Source organism: Phalacrocorax carbo, chromosome 14 (genome assembly GCF_963921805.1).
Source record: "Phalacrocorax carbo chromosome 14, bPhaCar2.1, whole genome shotgun sequence".
Lineage (NCBI taxonomy): Eukaryota > Metazoa > Chordata > Aves > Suliformes > Phalacrocoracidae > Phalacrocorax > Phalacrocorax carbo.
Genome location: NC_087526.1, coordinates 9787878 through 9806755, shown reverse-complemented (window position 1 = coordinate 9806755; position 18878 = coordinate 9787878). Strand labels below are relative to the sequence as shown.

Here is an 18878-nt window from a genome sequence, read left to right as displayed (position 1 = left end):
GGCGCGGTTGTGTGTCCACCACCTGGGTGAGTGACGGCTCGGCGGCCCAATCATCTGGCGGGCGCGGCCGGCGCGGCCGGATGTTGCCGTTGTCAGTGGCGCCGGTTCCGGGTCGCTGAGGAGATGGCGGCCCCGGGCGGCGCCGGTGGGGCTGGCGGGGGGCCGGGGCCGGAGCCGGAGCGGCTGCCGCTGCCCGGTGACCTGCGCAGTGTGCTGATCACGAGCGTGCTGAACCTGGAGCGGCTGGACCTCGACCTGTTCAGGTGCGTGGGGGCACTGGGCCGCGGGGACTGGACCGCCCTCCCCGCCGCCGCCCTCACTGCCGCCGCCTTCTCCCTCCCCGCAGGGGCCGGCATCACTGGGTGCCCGCAACGCAGCGCCTCTTCGGCGGGCAGATCGTGGGCCAGGCCCTGGTGGCGGCCGCCCGCGCCGTCAGCCGCCACGAACAGGTCCATTCGCTGCACTGTTACTTCGTGCGGGCAGGTGGGAACCGGGCCGGGCCGGGGGGAACCGGGCTGCGGGGGCAGGAACAGGTCGGGGACCGTGGCGTGCTGGGGTACTGATCTCAGGACCGTGGGGGGCCTGGGGCCAGGAGGCAGCGGTGGGGCAGAAGGTAGAGTGTGGAGGCTGAGGTGGGGGACGGGGTGCAGGGGGTGCAGGGGGTGGGGGTGCTGGTATTTATGGTGGGACTGGGGCCAGGCAGCGAATGCAGCAGCTGAGGGGCTGGGGAAGCCAGGGCTGAGGCCCACAGAGGTGAGCTGGTGCCACCATCCCAGCTCCACATGGCAAGGAGAAGGTGCAGTTGGCCCCTCCAGCTCAGGGCACAGTGGGGTCATCCTGCCCAGCCCCAGTGCTCAGCCTCTGTAGGTGAGGTTCCTTCTGTGGTGTGTGGTGGCTCAATGGTAGAATATTCCTTTTCTGTCCTAGGGGATCCCAAGGTGCCAGTGCTGTACAAGGTGGAGCGGACCCGAACAGGGAAGAGCTTCTCTGTTCGTTCCGTAAAGGCCATCCAGCATGGAAAGCCAATCTTCACCTGCCAGGCCTCCTTCCAGCTCTCCCAGGAAAGCCCAGTGCAGCACCAGTTCACCATGCCTGCTGTGCCACCCCCTGAGGAGCTGCTGACACAAGAGGAGCTCATCCAGAAGTTCTTGCAGTGAGCAGGGCAGAAGGGGCATGCCAAGGGCACTCTTCCCTGTGGCTGGGGCTTAGGGAGGTACAGGGATTGGGGTGACTGCCTGAAGAGTTCCCTCATATGCCTGGGAGGAGAGTAGAGAAGCAGCACAGGGCAGGGCAGGAGCTGTGCCTCTCCTTCCTTTCTGTGCGCCCTGGATCCCTGGGCTGAAGCTGCTGCCAATGGGATGTCCCTGGCCTGCCTGGCACTAACCTCACTTCTCTGTGCTGGTCTACAGGAATCCTAACTTGGCAGAGAAGTACAAAAAGCATCTCAACAAGATTCAAGCTGAAGATGTGCCAATTGATATTAAACCTGTGAACCCACCAGATATATTCTGTTCGGAGCCACAGGAGCCAAAGCAGCTCCTCTGGGTGCGAGCACGAGGCTACATAGGTGGGTCCCTCCAGGAGGGTGGTCCAGCTGCCTCATGAGCCAAGGGCTTGGGCTCAAGCTCACACTGTAGAGCACACTTGTGATGGAGTGGGCTGAGAGGGTTGTGATTCAGATGCTGTCCGTGCCCTAAGCCTGTGGGGAAGCCTGGAGATTTCAAGGCTGAAATATGGGTGTGGGTGTCAGAGCATAAAGCAATGCCTGTGTGCTGTGCTTAGCCACAGCAGGCTTTTTCCGGGAGGGCACAGCAAGGGGAGCAGGTCTGAAAGAGCATCTTAGCTCTTCTCAGCCAGCAGCTGACCCTCAGGGAAACAGAGCTCCTGGGGCTTTGCCTCATGCTACATGCCAGGCTTGTCCCATGGTCGCCCCGCAGGGGACTGGCAATGCCGGTTGCTTTGCAGGAGAGACTGACATGAAGGTGCACTGCTGTGTGGCTGCCTACATCTCCGACTACGCCTTCCTGGGCACAGCCTTGCTCAGGCACCGGCAGTACCACATCAAGTTCATGGCATCCCTTGACCATTCCATGTGGTTCCACGCACCCTTCCGAGCAGACCACTGGATGCTGTACGAGTGTGAGAGCCCATGGGCTGGTGAGTCCACATTGTGTTCCCCGGGGACCCGAGTGGCAAAGGTGAGCTATGCCCATCCCTGGGGGCAGTGGGCTGTGGTCTGACAGGCACTCTCCACAGGTGGGTGCCGGGGACTGGTGCAGGGACGGCTGTGGCGCAGAGATGGGGTCCTGGCTGTCACCTGTGCGCAGGAAGGAGTGTTCAGGGTGGAGCAAACACCAAACCAGAGCAAGCTCTAGCTGAGGAACCCCCACGGGCTGGGGCTCAGGTATGTGAGGGAGGGACCCTGAGACCAAAACAGATGCGAGCAAGGACGGACCTGGGCAGGAGCGGGAAGGAGCCTCGAAGGAGACCAGGTTGGATCCAGCACTGGGGGAGTGCTGGTGCCAGAGGCCCTCTGCGACAGATGGGGACCTGCAGAGGCATCTGCTGTGACCGACTGCCAGCTGCAGAGCATGTAACCGCACACTACTATCAACCACCCTTCACCTGTCTTAAATAAAGCTGTCAGGTGAACAGCTGGGCGGCATCTCCTGGAGTTTGTCCCCTTAGCTCCCATGATTGTGCTCACTCAAGGGAGCCTCTCCTGGAAGGGGAAGGATGGGCAGTGCAGGGGTGCTGGGGGCTGGCTCTGCCCCCGCAACAGGCTGGTCACAGGAGGGGAAAGTGCTACTGCGGCACATGTGGCTTCCCCTTCTCACTTCTCCTGCCCTCCCTGTGCTACTTCTGCTCACCCTTGGTCTCTTCCTCAGGGCTGGGCTCGGGAGAGGGCTCAGCCGCTGGGAGCCAGGGAAAGGGGACGTCCCACCTTGGTGGGGGCAGCTTGAGGCTTCCCGTTGATGGTGTCCTGGGGGAAGTGAAGCTGAACAGATGCAGCAGGCACTTTGCTCTTCTTCCTACCAAGATTTTATTAAATAAACCCTTTTTTATTACATAAGTTTTATGGGAAGTTCCTGGCAAGAGCCCCAGACCCTGCCAGAAGGCCTCCCGTTCCCTTACACAGTGCCAGTATGTCCCAGCTAAGTCCTGTCCACTCTAGAAGCCCCCTGCAGCGGGGGAGCTGGCTCCCAGCAGTGCTGTGAGCACCTGGCTCTGCAGGACAGACTAACCACAGAGAAAGTGCATTTTCGAGGCCGCTCTTGGGTGCGGGCTGTGCTGCCTCCCTGTCGCATACCCACCTGTGGCATCTCCCTTGCTTATCCTGGCCACCCCAGGCACAAGCCCCACACAGCCCCCTGCCCTCCTGCCAGTGTGGGTGCCAGTGGCAGGATGCTCATTCCAGAGGCTCCTTGATCAAACACTCCTTCAGGGTGGGCTGCTGCTGCAGGGGTGGCCCAGCCTCCTGCAGGTCCTGCAGCCGGGCTTCCGAGCGCCGCTTGTCCTTGCCCACCTTCCAGGCCAGGTGGATGTGGGCTTGCAGGAAGGGCCCCAGCAGTGGGTGGCTGCCTTGGGCCTCCAGCAGCTGCAGTGCCTGCTCGCAGCAGCTGTGGGCCTCGCAAAGTTCATCTAGCTCCTGGTGGCAGACGGCCAGCCCGGCCAGTGTCAGGAGGAAGCGGCCAGAGCTGCAGACCCCTAGCCGGTCCTGCAGCCGATAGGCATTGGCCCAGGTGGCCAGGGCCTCCCGGTACATGCCGGTGCAGGTCAGGCGCTGCGCGGCCCGCAGGTCCTGCAGGAAGAAGAACTCGAGGAACTCAGGGGAGCGGCGGATCTCAGCAATGGAGTGCAGGTGGGACAAGAACTGCTCAAAGGCTCGGCTCCGCTTGGCAATGGTCTCGGCGGTGAAGTTCCGGCGCAGCCTCTTCCTGGGGAAGGCTACGCCAGCCATGTCACAGCTGAAGCGGCAGCGCAGGCGGCGGTTCAGCCGCTCGAAGTCCGAGTAGCGCCGGGCAATGACAGCAGGGGCCTTGTCGAACTGGCCGGAGCGGATCAGGTAGATGGTGTAGAGCTGCGGGGGAAGCCGGGTGTCAGTGTGGTGCCATGGGCATGCTGCTCCCATGAGGCCGGACAGAGCCGGGTGTGTGGCCACAGAGGGGCCACAGTGGGGTTTGCCCAGGCAGGAGGGAGCAGGCTAGGCTGCTGCAGCTGCAGCACCCATCAGCAATAGTTACCTGAGGCTCATCTGAGCCACCAGCACCGTCCGAGCAGCACGGGGAAAGACAGAGAGAAATAAGCGCCAGCCCCATGGGCCCCCTGCCCTGGCAGGGAGCAGGACCCACACAAACCCCACGCCCACCTCGTGCATGCCCAGCCCCGCCGGGCTCACTCACCACGTACTTGGAGGAGCGCTCGTTGACCACGCTGGCGCTGGTGACCTCAAAGAGCAGCCGCTGTGGTGCCAGGCTGCCCCGCGACTTCTTCCACAGCTCCTGGAGCTGCCGGGTCAGCAAGCTGCTGCCAGGGCGCTCTGCCGCAGGGCTCCACTCTGCACCGGGAGACGGATGTCAGCCCACCGGCTGCTGGGATGGAGCTCTCCCAGTGCCCCAACATCTCCGGGCTACTGGCCCCCACCATTGCTTGGGTCCCTCCCAGGGTTCTGCTGCCCCGGGGAGCACCCCTGGCACCCCCAGCACACTGTCCCCAGCACCTGCCTCCGTCCTCTGCACCCGCTGCTGCCCCTGCCAGCTGCGGAGCCTCCCCCAGCTCCTCTCCAGCACCGTCCACCTCCTCGTCCTCGTCCTCGTCCTCCTCCTCGTGGCTGGTGAAGCTCAGGGTGCCACTGAGGCGCGTCGACAGCCCCTCCGTGTCGTCCTCTAGCTCTGAGCTCTCTGGGAAGTCCTCGACCTCAGAGCTGCCACGCGCCCGCTCCTCCCGGCTGCCTTCGCCGGCCAGCGCGTGCCGCAGGCGGTGCAGGATGTGGGCAGCCATCCCGTCTGGCCCAGCTGCCAAAGCGGGGGGGATCAGGCCTGGTTGCCCCAACACGGCGGGACGGGCAGGGGGCCAGGGGTTGCCCACCGCTGCCGCACTGTGCTGCCCACCAACGGCCCGGCCCGGCGCCGGCAGCCGAGGGCGCCGCACGGGCTTGGGCTGGGACACCCCGGCCCTGGGACACCCCGGCCCTGGGACACCCACCCGGTTCAGCCCAGGGCCCCCCCCCCCCCCTTCGCCCCCATCCCGGCCCCGCTCCCGCCCCCGCCCCGGCCCGGTGCAGCAGCATCCCCGCTACGGGCGGTGCCGGCCCGGTCCGTACCGTGCTGGCCCGGGCCGGGCTGTGCCGAGCCGGGCGGTGCCGAGCGATGGCTGCTCCGCCGCGGTTCGTCCCGGGATCCTCCCTGCGCGGCTCCGCCTCCGCCGGGAACCCGGATCGCGGCGGCGGGGCCGGCACGGCCGGGATCGGCACGGTCAGGGCAGGTCTGCCCGCCGCTGCCCACAGTCCGGCTCGCCGCAGCCAGCCCCTGCCTGGTCCGACCCGGTCACCGCTCCCGTTGTCGCCCTGCCCGGGCTGTCCTGGCAGGGCCCCGTGTCCCCCCGTCCGGGGCCAGAGAAGCCCCGCACCCCGGCGCCTGGCACTGCGGGGTCCCGGGGTCCTGATACCCCGGTATCCCAATACCTTGATACCCCAATACCTCCATATCCCGGTACCCCAATACCTCGCTACCCCACACCCAGGCTCCCAATCGCACTGTGCCGCAGCCCCTGCAGGACCTCCCCCGGGCCACCCCGGCACCCCGCTGCCCTCGCCCCCGGCCGGCCTTGCCACGCGCCCCGTGTGGTCGGGCAGCACCCCCGGCGCTCGCCCTGCCTTATTTAGCACCGCACCCACTCCCTCCTCGCTGCTTTCTTGGGAATGTCTATTAATATCGAGGAACCAGCCCAGCTGCTGCCATCGCTCTGTCCCTGCTTGCCCACTGCACCCTGCTCCATCACCTCGCACCCTGCCCGGGCTCGGATGGGAATCCCTGCGCTCCCCTACGGATGGGCCTGTGGGGGCTTCTTCACCCCGTGCCTGGGGAGCCCCAAAGCCTACCCAGCCCCTCCCTGCCTGGCTGCTGGGCAGGGTGGGATGCACCAGGGGCTGGGCTGTTGCCATCCTCAGCTCCGACCCAGGGAATGGGGGGTCCTGGCAAAACCAGGAGCCAGGGAACCTCCTGGATGTCCCCAGCCCTGGGACCTTGCAGGACAGTGTGCTGTCAGCCTGACCCTGCTGCAGCCCCGAGTCCCTGTGCAACCCCTTCAGGGCACTGCAGGGCACAGGCCACTTGGCCAGCGTGTCCCCAGAGCCACTAGCCCTGGCTGGGCCCTGGCAAAGGTGGCTGGCACGGTCTGCAGTGTGCGAGGGAAGAGCCTTCGAGGAGGTGCCCGGGCAGATTTCCCACTCTCCCAGCAGCACGAAAAGACAGGGCCTTTTCCGGACCAGGGAGCCGGGTGCCAATGGCAGTGGGGACCCCGTAACGTGGGAGGGCATTTCTGCACCCCTTCAGTGGCTTCACAGCTCAGGTCCTGCCAGGGGTCCCTTCCTCATCTAGGGCACAGTGCTGCAGCAAGGCTCTGCCCCAGCCCACCCGAGCAGAAAATGGGGGAGAAAGGAGGGGGCCAAAGGTGGCAAGATGGGCTGGGGTCCCTGGGGTCTTGCTGGGGTGAGGGAGGGGACAACTGGGGGAGCCCAACCTGGTGCTGGTAGCCTGCCCCAGGCAGGGCTGGGGGTTTGGCAGGGGAGCAGGTGATGGGCCATGCCCACTGTGCTGGGGCAGACAGGTCAGTACAGGGGGAAACCCTGGCCCCCTTCTCTGGGTGATGCTGGTGGCTCCAAGACTATTTTTCACCCCCTCCTTGCTGACCCAGCTTGGGCAGAGGGAGGTGGGGGCTGTTGAGGGTGGGAGCACAGCCACCCTTCTGCCAAGACTCTGGTGTCCCTCCCCAGAGGGCTTGAATTTCTATCCTGGCTTTAGACCCACGTTTAATCCCCAGCTCTTGGCCAATAACATGTTGGCTAAATTAGGTAAAACGCACCTGTTGCCAATGAGCGGGGCCGGATTGCCACCGGGGAGCTGATAGGCTGCTGGGGCCGGGGGGCCAGTGGCTGGGGGCACGCCATGCGGCGGATACACTACAAATTGGGGTGCCACGGACACCAGGGAGCTTCCTGGGACTTCTGCTGCAGGAGGTGGTGACTCCCTGGGGGAGGAAAGTAGCAGAAATGCCTTCAATGGTAAGAGTCCTCATGCTGCCACGAGCCGTGTGCCGCGTGCTGCATGCCGTGTGCTGGGGCAAGACTTGGCAGGGCAGGAGGCACGTGTCTGGAGAATCTGGGCTGCTGAGGCACCTCTGCGGATGGTGGCGAGGAGATAGTCCCCAGGGCTGGGCTGACCTCGGCGGGCGAGGGCAGGGAGGCATTGCGATGGCACAGGGTCCCCATGGGAGAGACTCAGGGAGAGACTGTGTTGCTGCCTGAGGGGCGCAGGCACCCAGGGACGCTAGATCATCCCTGACTGGAGCTCGGGGCTGTGCGGAGGTGGTGGTAGGGGGTGGCTGAAAGCTGAGTGCTGGGTCATGCGACACAGCATCGCCGTCGGCTCTGCAGCCACCTCGCACCTCCAGGAGAAACTTGATCGGGGCTGACAGGTGCCCATGGCCGCAGCCCTGCTGATCCCTATAAGGGGAGCCGAGGAGATCCCAAAAATAGCACTGCATGAGTGGGATGCCAAGGCTGCACCCAGCGACTGCGACCCCTGCACCCTGGAGCCCCCTGGCTGGTGGGGGGCCCCAGGCAGGCAGCTTCTCATAGCCCTCTGCCCTTGCAGGTGGCTGGTTCGCACCACAGCTGCAGGGACTGCTGGGGGCTGTGGCTCACCCTGGCACAGGCCCATCCTCCAGCTGGGCAGGGGGTCTCCCCACACGTGTGCAAGGGGCTTGCAGGCGCACCATGGACATCCATGGTGACTGTTCTCCTTTGCCTTGCAGACGGACCAGCAGGCTGAAGCCCGCGCCTTCCTCAGCGAGGAAATGATTGCGGGTGAGCGTGAGGGCAGCAGGCACAGGGGCCAAACCTGTCCAAAGCATGGGGCCGTGCTCTGCCCTACTGCTGTGGCCCCATGCTGTGCGCTGCCTGGCCCTGACACCTCCCTTCCCCACAGAGTTCAAGGCTGCCTTCGACATGTTTGATGCGGATGGCGGTGGGGACATCAGCACCAAGGAGCTGGGGACGGTGATGAGGATGCTGGGCCAGAACCCCACCAAGGAGGAGCTGGATGCCATCATAGAGGAGGTGGACGAAGATGGTGAGCAGCCCTCGGTGGCAGGTGGCGGGTGTTGGGTGGGCAGCTGGACCCACACTTGGCTTCCTCCCTGCAGGCAGCGGCACCATTGACTTTGAGGAGTTCCTGGTGATGATGGTGCGCCAGATGAAGGAGGATGCCAAAGGCAAGTCTGAGGAGGAGTTGGCCAACTGCTTCCGTATCTTTGACCGGTGAGTGGGGAGGTGATACCTGTCTGCCCTTACCTGTGGGAGAGAGCGGGGCCGTATCCTGCCCTCACCCTCCTGTAGGAACGCGGATGGGTTCATTGACATCGAGGAGCTGGGTGAGATCCTGAGGGCCACTGGGGAGCACGTCACCGAAGAGGACATAGAAGACCTGATGAAGGACTCTGACAAGAACAATGATGGCCGCATTGACTTTGACGGTGAGCAACGGCCCTGGCCCTAGCCCAGTGCCTGCCCCGGCTGAGTGCCCGTGCTGCCTGCCCTGGGCATGGCAGTGGGCTGAGGCTGCTGCTCTCTTGCAGAGTTCCTGAAGATGATGGAGGGTGTGCAGTAAGGGAGCAGACATTCCTCGGGCCAGCTGCTGTGCCCAGCCCTGCTCCATCACCATCTGGGGAGCAGCCGTTCAGCAGCGCCCGACCACCAGCCACCTGTGCCAGCTGGGACCCTGCCCCACACCAGGACCCTGGTCTCACCCTGTCACTGGTGGCTGAGCTTTTCCTCCAGTCTGTCGCATGTGGTTTCAGTCTGAGCCTCATTAAAAGGGGAAAGGCTTGAGCTGCTGGTGCAGCATTTTACTGGGTTCACATGGGAAGGGGGCCAGAGCACTGCTCCCCAGGAAGGGGGAACATGTTTGGGTGAGTGCCCCACACCCCATGCTGGTCAGGGTCCCCCCACAGGGCCATGCCAGCAGGGCGCGGGGGCAGCACAGGGCTGCAGCTTCAGTTCCCACGGGCTGCTGGATGGGCGCCAGCACTGAGCTCAGACTTTCCATATGGAATGGCCAGTTCACACGCCAGCAGGCAAGGGAGCATGGCCGCAGCCCTGGTCCCAAGGGGCCCCAGCGGGCAGCAAAGCTCTGGGAGCCAGTGGCCCCGGGGGGCTGCTCCTGCCTTCCCCAGGGCAGGGCTGTGTGACCACAGGGGATCTGGGGAGCACCACTGCCTGCCATGCTTCAGGACCTACGTGTCCCACTCATAAGGGCACAGGGAACCTGGCTGTAACATGTGGGAGCACCAGCAGCAGCCCCCTCCCTGTGGGGTCAAGGCAATGCTGGAGCTCTGTGCCTGGACAGCCTGTGCCAGGCCGCTGTGTATCACTCCTCCCCAGAGACTCACTCCTTCCTGAGCACTTGCAGTGGCTCCACACAGCCTCTCTAGCTGGAAAGGAGCACAGTGAGGGGGACGAGGGAGGCACACTCCTCAGGCTAAGGCAAGGGGGGCCAGGGAGTGCCCAGCTCATGAGAGGACAGTGGGACCAACACTGTGCTGCTGGCAGGACGCAGGGACGCAGCTCAGAGCCCATCACATCCCTGCGGCACAGCACGAGGGGGAGCCGAGTGCCCCAGGGAGCCGGAGGCTGCTGCAGAGGGGCCAGGCCCTGCACCATCCTCGTGGGGCATGATGGCACCGGGCAGAGGGGAAGTGCGCCGCGCGCAGGGGGCATCGGGGTCATGTGCAGCTGCCCAGGCGGCCCTCTGCAAGGCCACAGCCGGGCACCGGCAGCTGGTGCTGCAGCTCGGGGGCAGCGCTGACAGCCCCTGGCTGCGGGAGGAGCGGTACAGGAGGAGTGCGGAGGCCCGTGAGCTGAGCGCTGGTAAGGAGGAGGCTGCTGTCCCGGGCAGCGGGAAGGGGGTGGGCCCGGGGGCAGTGGCTGCCTTGCCCCCCCCGCCCTCATGCAGCCACACTGGGGCTGGTGGAGGGGCTCTGGGACCACCCCGGCTCAGTGTTCCGTCCCGTAGGGCTGCGGAGCGCACTTCTGGCAGGGCTGCGGCAGGCACCAGCAAGCCCCGAGGAACAGCGGGAGCTGGAGAGGCTGTGGGTGCTCTTCCTTTCCGCCCTGGAGCTCTTCCTGCAGGACCTGTGCCAAGCCCACCACCTCTGCCAGCTCTTCTCTGTGCAAGGGGGTGGTACATCCCCACTGCGCACTGGGCTGGGGGCCCAGGGGTTGCTGAGCCGCAAGGGGAGCCGGCAAGGAGGGGGTCTTGCACAGCCCCCAGCCACCCCACACCTGGAGGAGGAGATGGAGCAGGTGAGGGCCATGCTGGCAGAGATGGAGAGCAGAGCCAACATCCCGCTGTGGACAGTGGAGGCCACACAGCCGGTGGGAACTGGCAGCACCACAGCCGCTGCGGCTGGGGTGGCTCGGGAGGGGCCTCGTACTGGGTACTGCTGCAGTGTGCTCTGACAGGAGAGGAGGTGTCAGGGCTGGCACACCCCATGCACACTCAGGCATCACAGAATAGGGGATAGGGCCCTGCATACCCCCATGTTCCCTGGGCCCCCTGCCTGGGCAGGCAATGCTGGGGGCTGCCCCCACCCCACAGAGGGAATGGGACCAGCTCCAGCCGCCCTAAGTGTTAAATAAAGCCACTGTGAGCCCACAAGGGTTGGCGTCCTCTTCCTGCCCATGCTTGCAGAGGGGGCGGTGGGACCTGGGGCTGGGCTGACAGAGAGAAGGTGCCTCCAGGCACTCACAGGGTGCCAGTCTGCAACAAAACCTCCAGGAGAAAAGTTATAAACATGCATTTATTTATACATTAACTGTGGCTTGGACTGCAAAATTAACTTAAAAACAGCCTATGATACAGAAAGCTGGGAGGAGCGGCCAGAGAGGGAGTGGGCAGAGGCCCAGGTACGACTGGGAGAGGTGGTGTGGGTCAGGTTTCCTGGCTCTTGGCCTGCTTGGCGTACGTCTCCCGCACGTACTTCTTGTAGGCTGAGGAGAAAGGAGGGAGGGGAATTGGGCTGAGGGTCCCAGGGCAGCCGTGGGGCTGGGTGGGCAGTGGGGCGCAGTGGGGTCGGGGGGCTGCGCTGCTGCCCACCCCAGAGGGAGGAAGGGCGGAGAGGGGGATCTGTTCCTGGCACTCACCCACTTGGTTCTTCCAGAGCTCAGCAGCGTGTGTGTTCAGGGGGCTCTCGACGTTTGGCTCTGGGAACAGGGGCTGGGTCAGCGGATGAGTTTGGCCTAGACCCCTGAGCTCCACTACCCACAGCTCTGTGCTTGCAGGGGGGGAAGCCCCACTAAGGCTCCCCCCGGCACTGTGGCTGTAGCACCCACCTGCCAGCAGGCTCTGGATGGAGAGCAGGATGGTGCGGACGTCGTAGAGGGCCGACCACTTGTCCTTGAGGATGTCAAGGCAGATGTTGCCCTGGGTGTCAACGTTGGGGTGGTAGCAGGGCGTCAGGAACCTCACCGTGGGTGCGGTGTAGGGGTAGCCACTGGGGAACTCCAGCGACAGCCGGTACCGCAGCTCCTCGTAGGCCTGGGGACAGGAGTTAAGGGTGGGGGCCGCAGCCCCAGCCCCGGGGGAACAGGGGTGCGGGGGCAGCCGCGGCTGGGGGGGATGGGACTGAGACCACCCGCAGCCCCGGCGGAGCGGGGTGGACCCAGGGTCCCGCCGGGCTGGTCGCGGCTGCTCACCGTGCCGGCGGCACCGTCGATGGTCCCGATCCACTTGAAGAGGTTGTCGGACTCCGGGAAGGCGGAGATGCCTTTGTCACCAGACATCTACAGGGGCACAGCGCGTCAGGGCGCCCCGGGACCCCTGCCGTTTCGGCCCCCGGACCCCCCGCCGCCGCCAGCCCGGCACCGAGACCCCACTCACCATGAGCGCCATCAGCTCCTGCTGCAGCCTGCGAGGGGAAACACACGTTACCGGTCCGGTCCGGCGGGGCACAGGCCCCGGCCCCGGCCCGGGTCCCAGCTCACCTCTTCCCCACCGAGCCGCGGGCCGCCGTCGCCCCCGCCTCAGCCGCTTTGCGGGCGGCTACGCTAGGCACGGCGGCGGGGTCAGCGTTCTGCGAGGCCATGGCTGTTCCTGGGGATGCTGGGAGACACACCCGCCTCCGGCCGCCGCCACTGCCCGGCAGTTACCGGGCGCCGAACGCGCCTCCCACACCCGGGCGGCGCCGGGCTCCACTCCTTCCTTCCCTCCCTCGCTCCCGCCCGCGGCTGCGCTGGGTGCAGGGCCCGGACCCCGCTGCGGCTCTCCCGGCGCGGAGGGGAGCGGAGCGGAGCGGAGGCGCCGATGCTGATGGCTCCCCAGTGCGGCGGCCCCGCCCCGCTCCCGCGCCCCGTTTGAATGTTTCCAACGTACGGCCCCATCGCCAATCAGCGCGCGGCCCGGTTCGAGCCGGCCAATCACCTCCTGCCGGCGATGCGGCCACTACGGTAACCGGTGACTGACGCTGATGGGAGCCTCCGCGGAAGCGTCACGATTGGTCGCTGCCCGGCAAGGCGGAGCCACGGGTACCGGTGGGGCGTTAAAGGGCCAGACACCCCCCTCCAACCCTTCCCTTCCCCAGGAGGCGGCAGAGGCGAGTATAAAGCGGCTTTATTGGCGGCCCGGGGGTGGGTGGGGGGCCCTCAGGGCTCGGGGGGGGCCTCGGGGGGCAGCACATCACCCCCACGGCGAAGCGTCTCCATGTGCTTCTGCATCTTCTCCGTCATCCACGCTGGCGGGATGAAGGGCTTCAGCTCCTCCAGCCGCAGGTCGACAGAGTCCCTGGGTAGAGGTGGGGTGAGATGGAGGGACCCCAGCAATCACCACTGATCCCCAAACAGCACTGAGCCCAAACTCCCGGCACCTACTAGAGACCCACGGCCAGCACTGAACCCAAACCCCCGGCACCCACCACGCACCCCTAGCCCCAACTCCAACCAGCACCAAGCCCCCAACCAGCAGAGCCCCCAAACCCTCAGCCCCCAACCAGCAGAGTGGGGTCCCTCCGGCACAGGGCTCCCCTGCAGTGAGAGCAGCAAAGGTGGGCACAGCAGAGGCTGCCAGGGCAGCAGCCCCAGGCACAGCAGCACACACAGTGCCACTGCTTCGGTCCTCACCTGTAATCGTCACTGGCAGCCAAATCCCGAATGTCCTCTTCAATGAGAAGGTAGGCCTGCAGCACAAGGTTGGGGGGACACCTCAGGGCTGCCGCGTGCCCTCTCTGGCACCCATGAGGGGCAGGGAGGGCAGCACTGTGTCCCACAGCCCCACCTAGCGCAGAGCCGCTGCTCCCCGCAGGAGCCGGCTGCGCCTCCTAGCCTGCGCTGCTTGCCCTTGTGTGCGCCTGAAGCCCGAGGGGCAGTGGACAGGCCTCCGTAGCACCCTGGGATCACCTCTGCCTCCGCGCGCCCTGCCTAGCCTCCTGCCACAGCCGCCTTTCCCGCAGCACGCGCTCTGGCTTGCTGCTCCTCCGCCCGTCCTAGCCCTGCGGTGGGTCTCTGCGTGGTTCCTGCCGGCTGCAGGAGCCGCGAGCCCGGGCGTACTCACCATCTTTCCCCCAGTGGCCCTCATGTGCTGCTGCTCTGCCAGCCAGTGCTTATCTTGCGGGTCGGCTGCGTACTGCAATAAAGCAGCAAGGACCTAGCTGAACACAGGCAACAGACCTTCCGCTCTGACCACCCTCCTGCTGGGACGCTGCACCCCGCTCCAGCACTCCCTCAAATGTGTGTTGCCCCCCGTGGTGCTGCCCAGGGAGGGCTCAGCTCTGCCTGCTCCAACCTCAGCTCCAACCTCAAGCCCTGGCTTCAGGCAAACCCACCACCTTGGAGGCTGTGCTAAGCCATTAACTTATGTTCCAGTGTACTAGCCAGACTATGTTGTACATGCTCTAAGATAACAAACAAGGTGTGGGGGAGGAAGAAAACAAGTGAGCCGAAGCACACGCTCCCGATTCCCATCAGAAACCGTTTCTGAGCAAACCCCGAAGGAGGAAGTGTCCTGCTGCGGCATCTGACCTTAAAGAGGTGGGGATGCTTGATGTAGAGTCGCCCTCTTGTTCCTCCCATCCCGAGAGCTCTGAAAGAGGAACATGAAGGAGTGTTACACCTGTGCAGAGGGTGGCTGCAGCGGTATGGGGACACCTCCTCTCCTCCCCAAGCCCTTCCTACTGCTTTTGAGGCAGAGAAGCGAAGTGACGGGAGGAGCCTTACGGGCTCCTGCCTTGGAGACACCACCCTCCATCGACAGGGCCATTCCTTACTTGTTTGCTCGAGATCCCAGCACAAAGGTTGTGGTTTCAGTCAGTCGGGATGGATCCCACTACAGAGCAATTGGAAAAGGGGCAACATTAGAAATGAAGCTGGTGCTGGCCCATGCTCCATGAGCCTCAGCTCTCGGATGGGGAACCTCAGAACCACCCCTAGCCTGGGAGGAAGGGAGCTGGCCATAGACCTCCAGACTTCTGTGAAGGAGGGAAGTTACATTCCCTCTGGGCTGATCTAAGCAGTTTCCCTCATGGGAAATGCTTGTGGGATCCTCCTGGCTACTACTGTTCTACCCAGGTCACCTAACAGCGGCACCACACCGCAGAGCTACAGGCTACAGTGCCCAGGGGAGACAAGCAAAGGCCTCCAGGCACTTCGCTCCTCTTCTTGCTTCTCTCCTGCACTGCAGGGGCCTGTTGGGGCAGAGCACAGCGCGGCACTGTCCTCCGCTCCTGCAGCAGTAGGGCTCTGTGCTGGCGGAAGCAAAGGGGAGGAGAGGGTGAGCCCAGCAGTGTCGGCCAGCCAATACCTTTGGTCCATCCCTTCTCACGGGCTCAGAGACTTTGAGCTTCCATCTGAGGGGAAGAAAAATGCAGTAAGAACGAGTCCCTGTGGGACTACAGCAGTCACCACTGCAGCACCAGTAGCAGGGATTGAGCCCCAGCTCTTCCAGACCCACCTTTGTTCACACCCTCCATCCCCCCCGCAGTGCCCAGCTCTGGACACTCATCTTTACTGCACATTTTCCTCTCTCTGGCCACCAATATCCCACCACCACCTGTGTCTCACACTGCTCATTCTGCATGGCTCATCTGGACTTTTTCACCCTTTCAGGCCCATTTTAAAACCACTTCCTGAAGGTCTTTGCCTCCTCAGGGGAACAGCTCAGCCTAAAACCTTCCTCCCCTCCCTCCGTCACTCCCCCTGCACCTCTCCTTTGTGTAGGAGGGCAAGGAGACCATAGGGTTTCTGTACTTCCTCATTCAGGCAGCCTCATTTCCCCCAGCCCTCCCAGGACAGGGGCTTTAGCTCAGGACCCATACTCACGCAGCCATGCCTGAGACCCCGCGATCATTTGACAGACTCTGTCCTGGAGGCCTCCCCTTTCTCTGCATGGAAGAAATCCTTCAGTGACTCAGCTGTGCAGGCTGAGAGAGCCCCCATGTTACCCATCCCCTCCCAGGGAAGCTGCTCTTTTTTGTCATGAGCAGAAATGCTGGCTGGCACAAAAGCGAGCACCTCCAAGGCACCCCGAAAGCCGCCTGTGCACTTGCACATTCTCATATGTGGGAACGGCCAGGAATGAGGAGCAGGCTTCCCAAAACATAAAATCCCTCGTGCGGAAAACCCTCCTACCTTTTTGGGAACAGGGCTCCCTCGACGATTCAGTTCCTCATCCATCTGCCGGGCACGCTGGAAGAGGAATGGCAGTGGGATGAGCAGGACCCTTCTCCCTGCCAGGCAGGCAGGGCCCCACACAACCAGCCAGCCAATCTCTCCTTTGCTGCGCTCGAGGCAGAGAGCACAAGCGTGCAGGGAAACACCGACCCCACCCTGTCTTGGTGAGAAGCACCAAACTGCGACAAGCAGCAACTGTGTCTAGGATTTTCATTGTCCTGTAGGTACCACTCCCTCCTAACCCCTGCCTCCTCACTAGTGCACTAACAGACAGGAAGGGGCAGAGAACAAAGCAATTCCAACCCTCCTCCTCCATCTCCCGACTCTTACAAGCCATTCAAGCCTCTGGGAACAATAACGTTTACCTTTGGTACCACCTGCTCATGGGGCAACCTGGGAACAACCTTTCTGCCATCAGAGAACAGCAGTTTGGCCTGCAGGAGAAGAAAGAAGGGTTACCCGATTCTGGGTCCAGAGAGAGACCGGCCAGCAGCCCTCACTTTTGTGTATCCACCTGAAAGCCCTGTAACAGGTCTGCATTCGGAGTGCCGCCATGCAGTGCTTTCACAGACCGCAAGATGCAAAAGCACGATCTGTGCGTGATAAAGTCTGGGCAACTGGGACCAAAGCAAGATGTGAAAGAAAATAATCCCACCTCACTCCCTAAGGACTCTCTGACGGGTGCCAGGGGCCAGTCTCTGTGGAAGCTCCAGCTGTGCGACATGTGCCGATGGCAGCAGTGGAAAGCAGCAGCACGAGCTGCCCAGCCCTGACTGCTCTACACTTCCCAGTGAAAATCAAGCAAAACACAGCAGCCACACAAGGGCTGTGAGTGTCCCCCAGCTAACGGCAAAGCCATTAAAAGTGATGTGTCCTAGCTGAGCCACTCTGCTTGGCCAGGCACCAGGCTCTGCTGAGGGAGTGGAGTCCCTTGCTAGTGCCCACCTGCTCCAGGCAGCTCCGACAGGTCTCCTGGATGAGCTGCTCCGGGTCCACCTCCTCCCCAACGTTATCACGCACATTCATTGCCGCCTTCTGGAAAAACTGGAGAGGAGGCAGCAGGAGAGGGTTAGAGCCTGAGCAGCCAGGCAGTGTTGCGGCAGGCATGCGGGTCTCGCTCCCGTGCTGCACCCACACACCAGCGGCCATGAGACAGGCATGACAGCATCACACCGCACCTGGAAGCGGAGTTCTCTCCACACAGCCCACGATGGGATGGGGCGGCAAGGCCTGTCCCCACAGCTCTCACCTTCATGTACTTGTTGAAGACAGCCCGTATTTCCTCATTGATGCTGGGCTGCAGGACAGCTCGCAGCAGGTCCATGGACACGGCCGGGTCTGTGAAGCTGAAGGCAGAGGAGTCAGATGGGGGGCGCGGGACCCTCCTTGCTCCGGTCTGGTCTAACCCAGACCTTCCCCTCCGGTTTAGTGCCCAGTCCAGCCAGTCCGTTCCAGCCCAGTTCCTCTGTTCAACCTTCCCCCTCGGGTCTCTCTAGCCCAGACGCGCCCACCGCCACCCCTGCCAGCTCCAGCCCAGCCCGCTCCCCTTCCCGCCCGGCCCAGCTCAGCTCCCCGCCGCCCGATCCCACCCCTCCGCCCCCACCAGCCCGGCCTCTCCGGTGGAGCCCGCGCTACCGCCCGTACCTGGTGGTCATCTGTGAGCGACGGCCGCGCCGCTGCACCTGCCGGTGCTTGATCATGATGTTCCAGGGGCTCTGCGGAACACACGCGTCAGCCGCCGCCGCCCGCCCGCCCGCCGTCCCCCCCCGGCCCCGGCCCCCCGCCTCACCGTGCTGACCAGCTGTTCCTCGGCGCCGCCCGGCCCCTCCTCGCCCGGCGGTCCCGGCTGCTGCTCCGCATCGCGGGCGGCGCCCATGGCGGCGGCCCCGGTCCCGGCCCCGGCCCGCGCCACCGGAAGCGCCGGGCCCAGCACACCTCATCAGCCTGCGACGCGCCGGAAGTAATGGCTGCCGTGGCAACAGGGAGGGTCTGCGGGGGTCTGGGCGGGGAATGCGGGAGCGAGTCCCGGTGCGGGGCCTGGAGGGATCACCTGGTGTGTCTAAGCGAGAGGCCGGCGGGAGACGTAGCCAAGGGCACCGGGGCCTCCCGCGGCAGCGGCCGGGCGCGGTGGGGCAGAGCAGCGAGCTGAACTCGAACAGCCCGAGGGGGCGAGGTAGGCTGACCTCGCCCCTGTGGGTTTAACACGCCCACCTTTGCTTCCCTCCGCGCGTCTACCGTTGTTTTTCCCCTCCTGACTTATTGTAAATTTCCCCTCCAGGTATGCGCAGTCTCTCTTGTGTACGGGGGTGCGCGGTCATGTAAGAACACACAGCAATAAAGAAATCCTTAGTTGCAAAGAAGACCAGCTTCATGGGTCATAGAATTGTAGAATTGTTAAGGTTGGAAGAGACCTCTAAGATCATCAAGTCCAACCACCAACCCAACACCACCATGGCCCCAAACCGTGCCCTGAAGTGCCACATCTACATGTTTTTTAAACACCTCCAGGGATGGTGACTCCACCACCTCTCTGGGCAGCCTCTTCCAATGCCTGACCACTCTTTCGTTAAAGAAAATTTTCCTAACATCCAATCTAAACCTCCCCTGACACAGCTTGAGGCCATTTCCTCTCATCCTATCGCTTGTTACTTGGGTGAAGAGACCAACACCCACCTTGCTACAACCTCCTTTCAGGTAGTTGCAGAGAGCAATAAGGTCTCTCCTCAGCCTCCTCCAGACTAAACAACCACAGCTCCCTCAGCTGCAGGGATGAATGCAGTGATGGATGGTCAGCTCTAAAATAATTCTAAGTCCTAAAGCCTTAAAAAGTCATGCTGTTCCACCCTGTCCCACCTAGGAACAGGACCTGTCCCAGACGAAACTGGTGGTGTATTGACCCTGCCCATGAGACCGAAGTAACTGCAGCTGCAGAAATGTGAAT

General features: G+C 63.7%; 6 protein-coding genes across 8 annotated transcripts; 3 read left to right on the top strand and 3 right to left on the bottom strand.

The window, feature by feature from the left end:
• The first annotated feature begins 77 nt into the window (after positions 1 to 77).
• On the top strand, positions 78 to 2657 carry ACOT8 (acyl-CoA thioesterase 8). Its single transcript, XM_064465609.1, has 6 exons — positions 78 to 263; positions 347 to 483; positions 928 to 1153; positions 1410 to 1567; positions 1966 to 2157; positions 2257 to 2657. The coding sequence occupies exons 1-6, from the start codon at positions 124 to 126 to the stop codon at positions 2373 to 2375; spliced, it is 972 nt and encodes a 323-aa protein (XP_064321679.1). The 5' UTR covers positions 78 to 123; the 3' UTR covers positions 2376 to 2657.
• Positions 2658 to 3019: 362 nt separating this feature from the next.
• On the bottom strand, positions 3020 to 5404 carry SNX21 (sorting nexin family member 21). Its single transcript, XM_064465612.1, has 4 exons — positions 5324 to 5404; positions 4698 to 5015; positions 4404 to 4558; positions 3020 to 4081 (listed from the first exon to the last, which is right to left on the bottom strand). The coding sequence occupies exons 2-4, from the start codon at positions 4999 to 5001 to the stop codon at positions 3410 to 3412; spliced, it is 1131 nt and encodes a 376-aa protein (XP_064321682.1). The 5' UTR covers positions 5002 to 5015; positions 5324 to 5404; the 3' UTR covers positions 3020 to 3409.
• A 1736-nt stretch (positions 5405 to 7140) lies between these two features.
• On the top strand, positions 7141 to 9106 carry TNNC2 (troponin C2, fast skeletal type). Its single transcript, XM_064465149.1, has 6 exons — positions 7141 to 7282; positions 8035 to 8086; positions 8208 to 8351; positions 8425 to 8539; positions 8618 to 8754; positions 8857 to 9106. The coding sequence occupies exons 1-6, from the start codon at positions 7271 to 7273 to the stop codon at positions 8886 to 8888; spliced, it is 492 nt and encodes a 163-aa protein (XP_064321219.1). The 5' UTR covers positions 7141 to 7270; the 3' UTR covers positions 8889 to 9106.
• A 714-nt stretch (positions 9107 to 9820) lies between these two features.
• Positions 9821 to 10945, top strand: LOC135315732 (regulator of G-protein signaling 9-binding protein-like). Its single transcript, XM_064465607.1, has 2 exons — positions 9821 to 10147; positions 10293 to 10945. The coding sequence occupies exons 1-2, from the start codon at positions 9952 to 9954 to the stop codon at positions 10736 to 10738; spliced, it is 642 nt and encodes a 213-aa protein (XP_064321677.1). The 5' UTR covers positions 9821 to 9951; the 3' UTR covers positions 10739 to 10945.
• A 115-nt stretch (positions 10946 to 11060) lies between these two features.
• Positions 11061 to 12630, bottom strand: UBE2C (ubiquitin conjugating enzyme E2 C). The gene is made up of 6 exons (XM_064465606.1): positions 12263 to 12630; positions 12159 to 12186; positions 11975 to 12061; positions 11612 to 11816; positions 11423 to 11482; positions 11061 to 11269 (listed from the first exon to the last, which is right to left on the bottom strand). Exons 1-6 carry the CDS (start codon positions 12361 to 12363, stop codon positions 11211 to 11213), a joined length of 540 nt encoding a protein of 179 aa, XP_064321676.1. The 5' UTR covers positions 12364 to 12630; the 3' UTR covers positions 11061 to 11210.
• A 239-nt stretch (positions 12631 to 12869) lies between these two features.
• Positions 12870 to 17908, bottom strand: DNTTIP1 (deoxynucleotidyltransferase terminal interacting protein 1). 3 transcript variants are annotated; one of them, XM_064465603.1, is made up of 13 exons: positions 17727 to 17903; positions 17582 to 17652; positions 17187 to 17283; positions 16883 to 16981; positions 16303 to 16371; positions 15896 to 15952; positions 15587 to 15648; positions 15069 to 15114; positions 14536 to 14594; positions 14291 to 14351; positions 13824 to 13895; positions 13394 to 13449; positions 12870 to 13058 (listed from the first exon to the last, which is right to left on the bottom strand). In XM_064465603.1, the coding sequence occupies exons 1-13, from the start codon at positions 17811 to 17813 to the stop codon at positions 12920 to 12922; spliced, it is 975 nt and encodes a 324-aa protein (XP_064321673.1). In that variant the 5' UTR covers positions 17814 to 17903; the 3' UTR covers positions 12870 to 12919. The 3 variants fall into 3 exon arrangements, with proteins under 3 accessions (XP_064321673.1, XP_064321675.1, XP_064321674.1); XM_064465605.1 differs by lacking the exon at positions 16883 to 16981 and having other exon boundaries at positions 17727 to 17908; XM_064465604.1 differs by lacking the exon at positions 13824 to 13895 and having other exon boundaries at positions 17727 to 17905.
• Between the last annotated feature and the right edge of the window lie 970 nt (positions 17909 to 18878).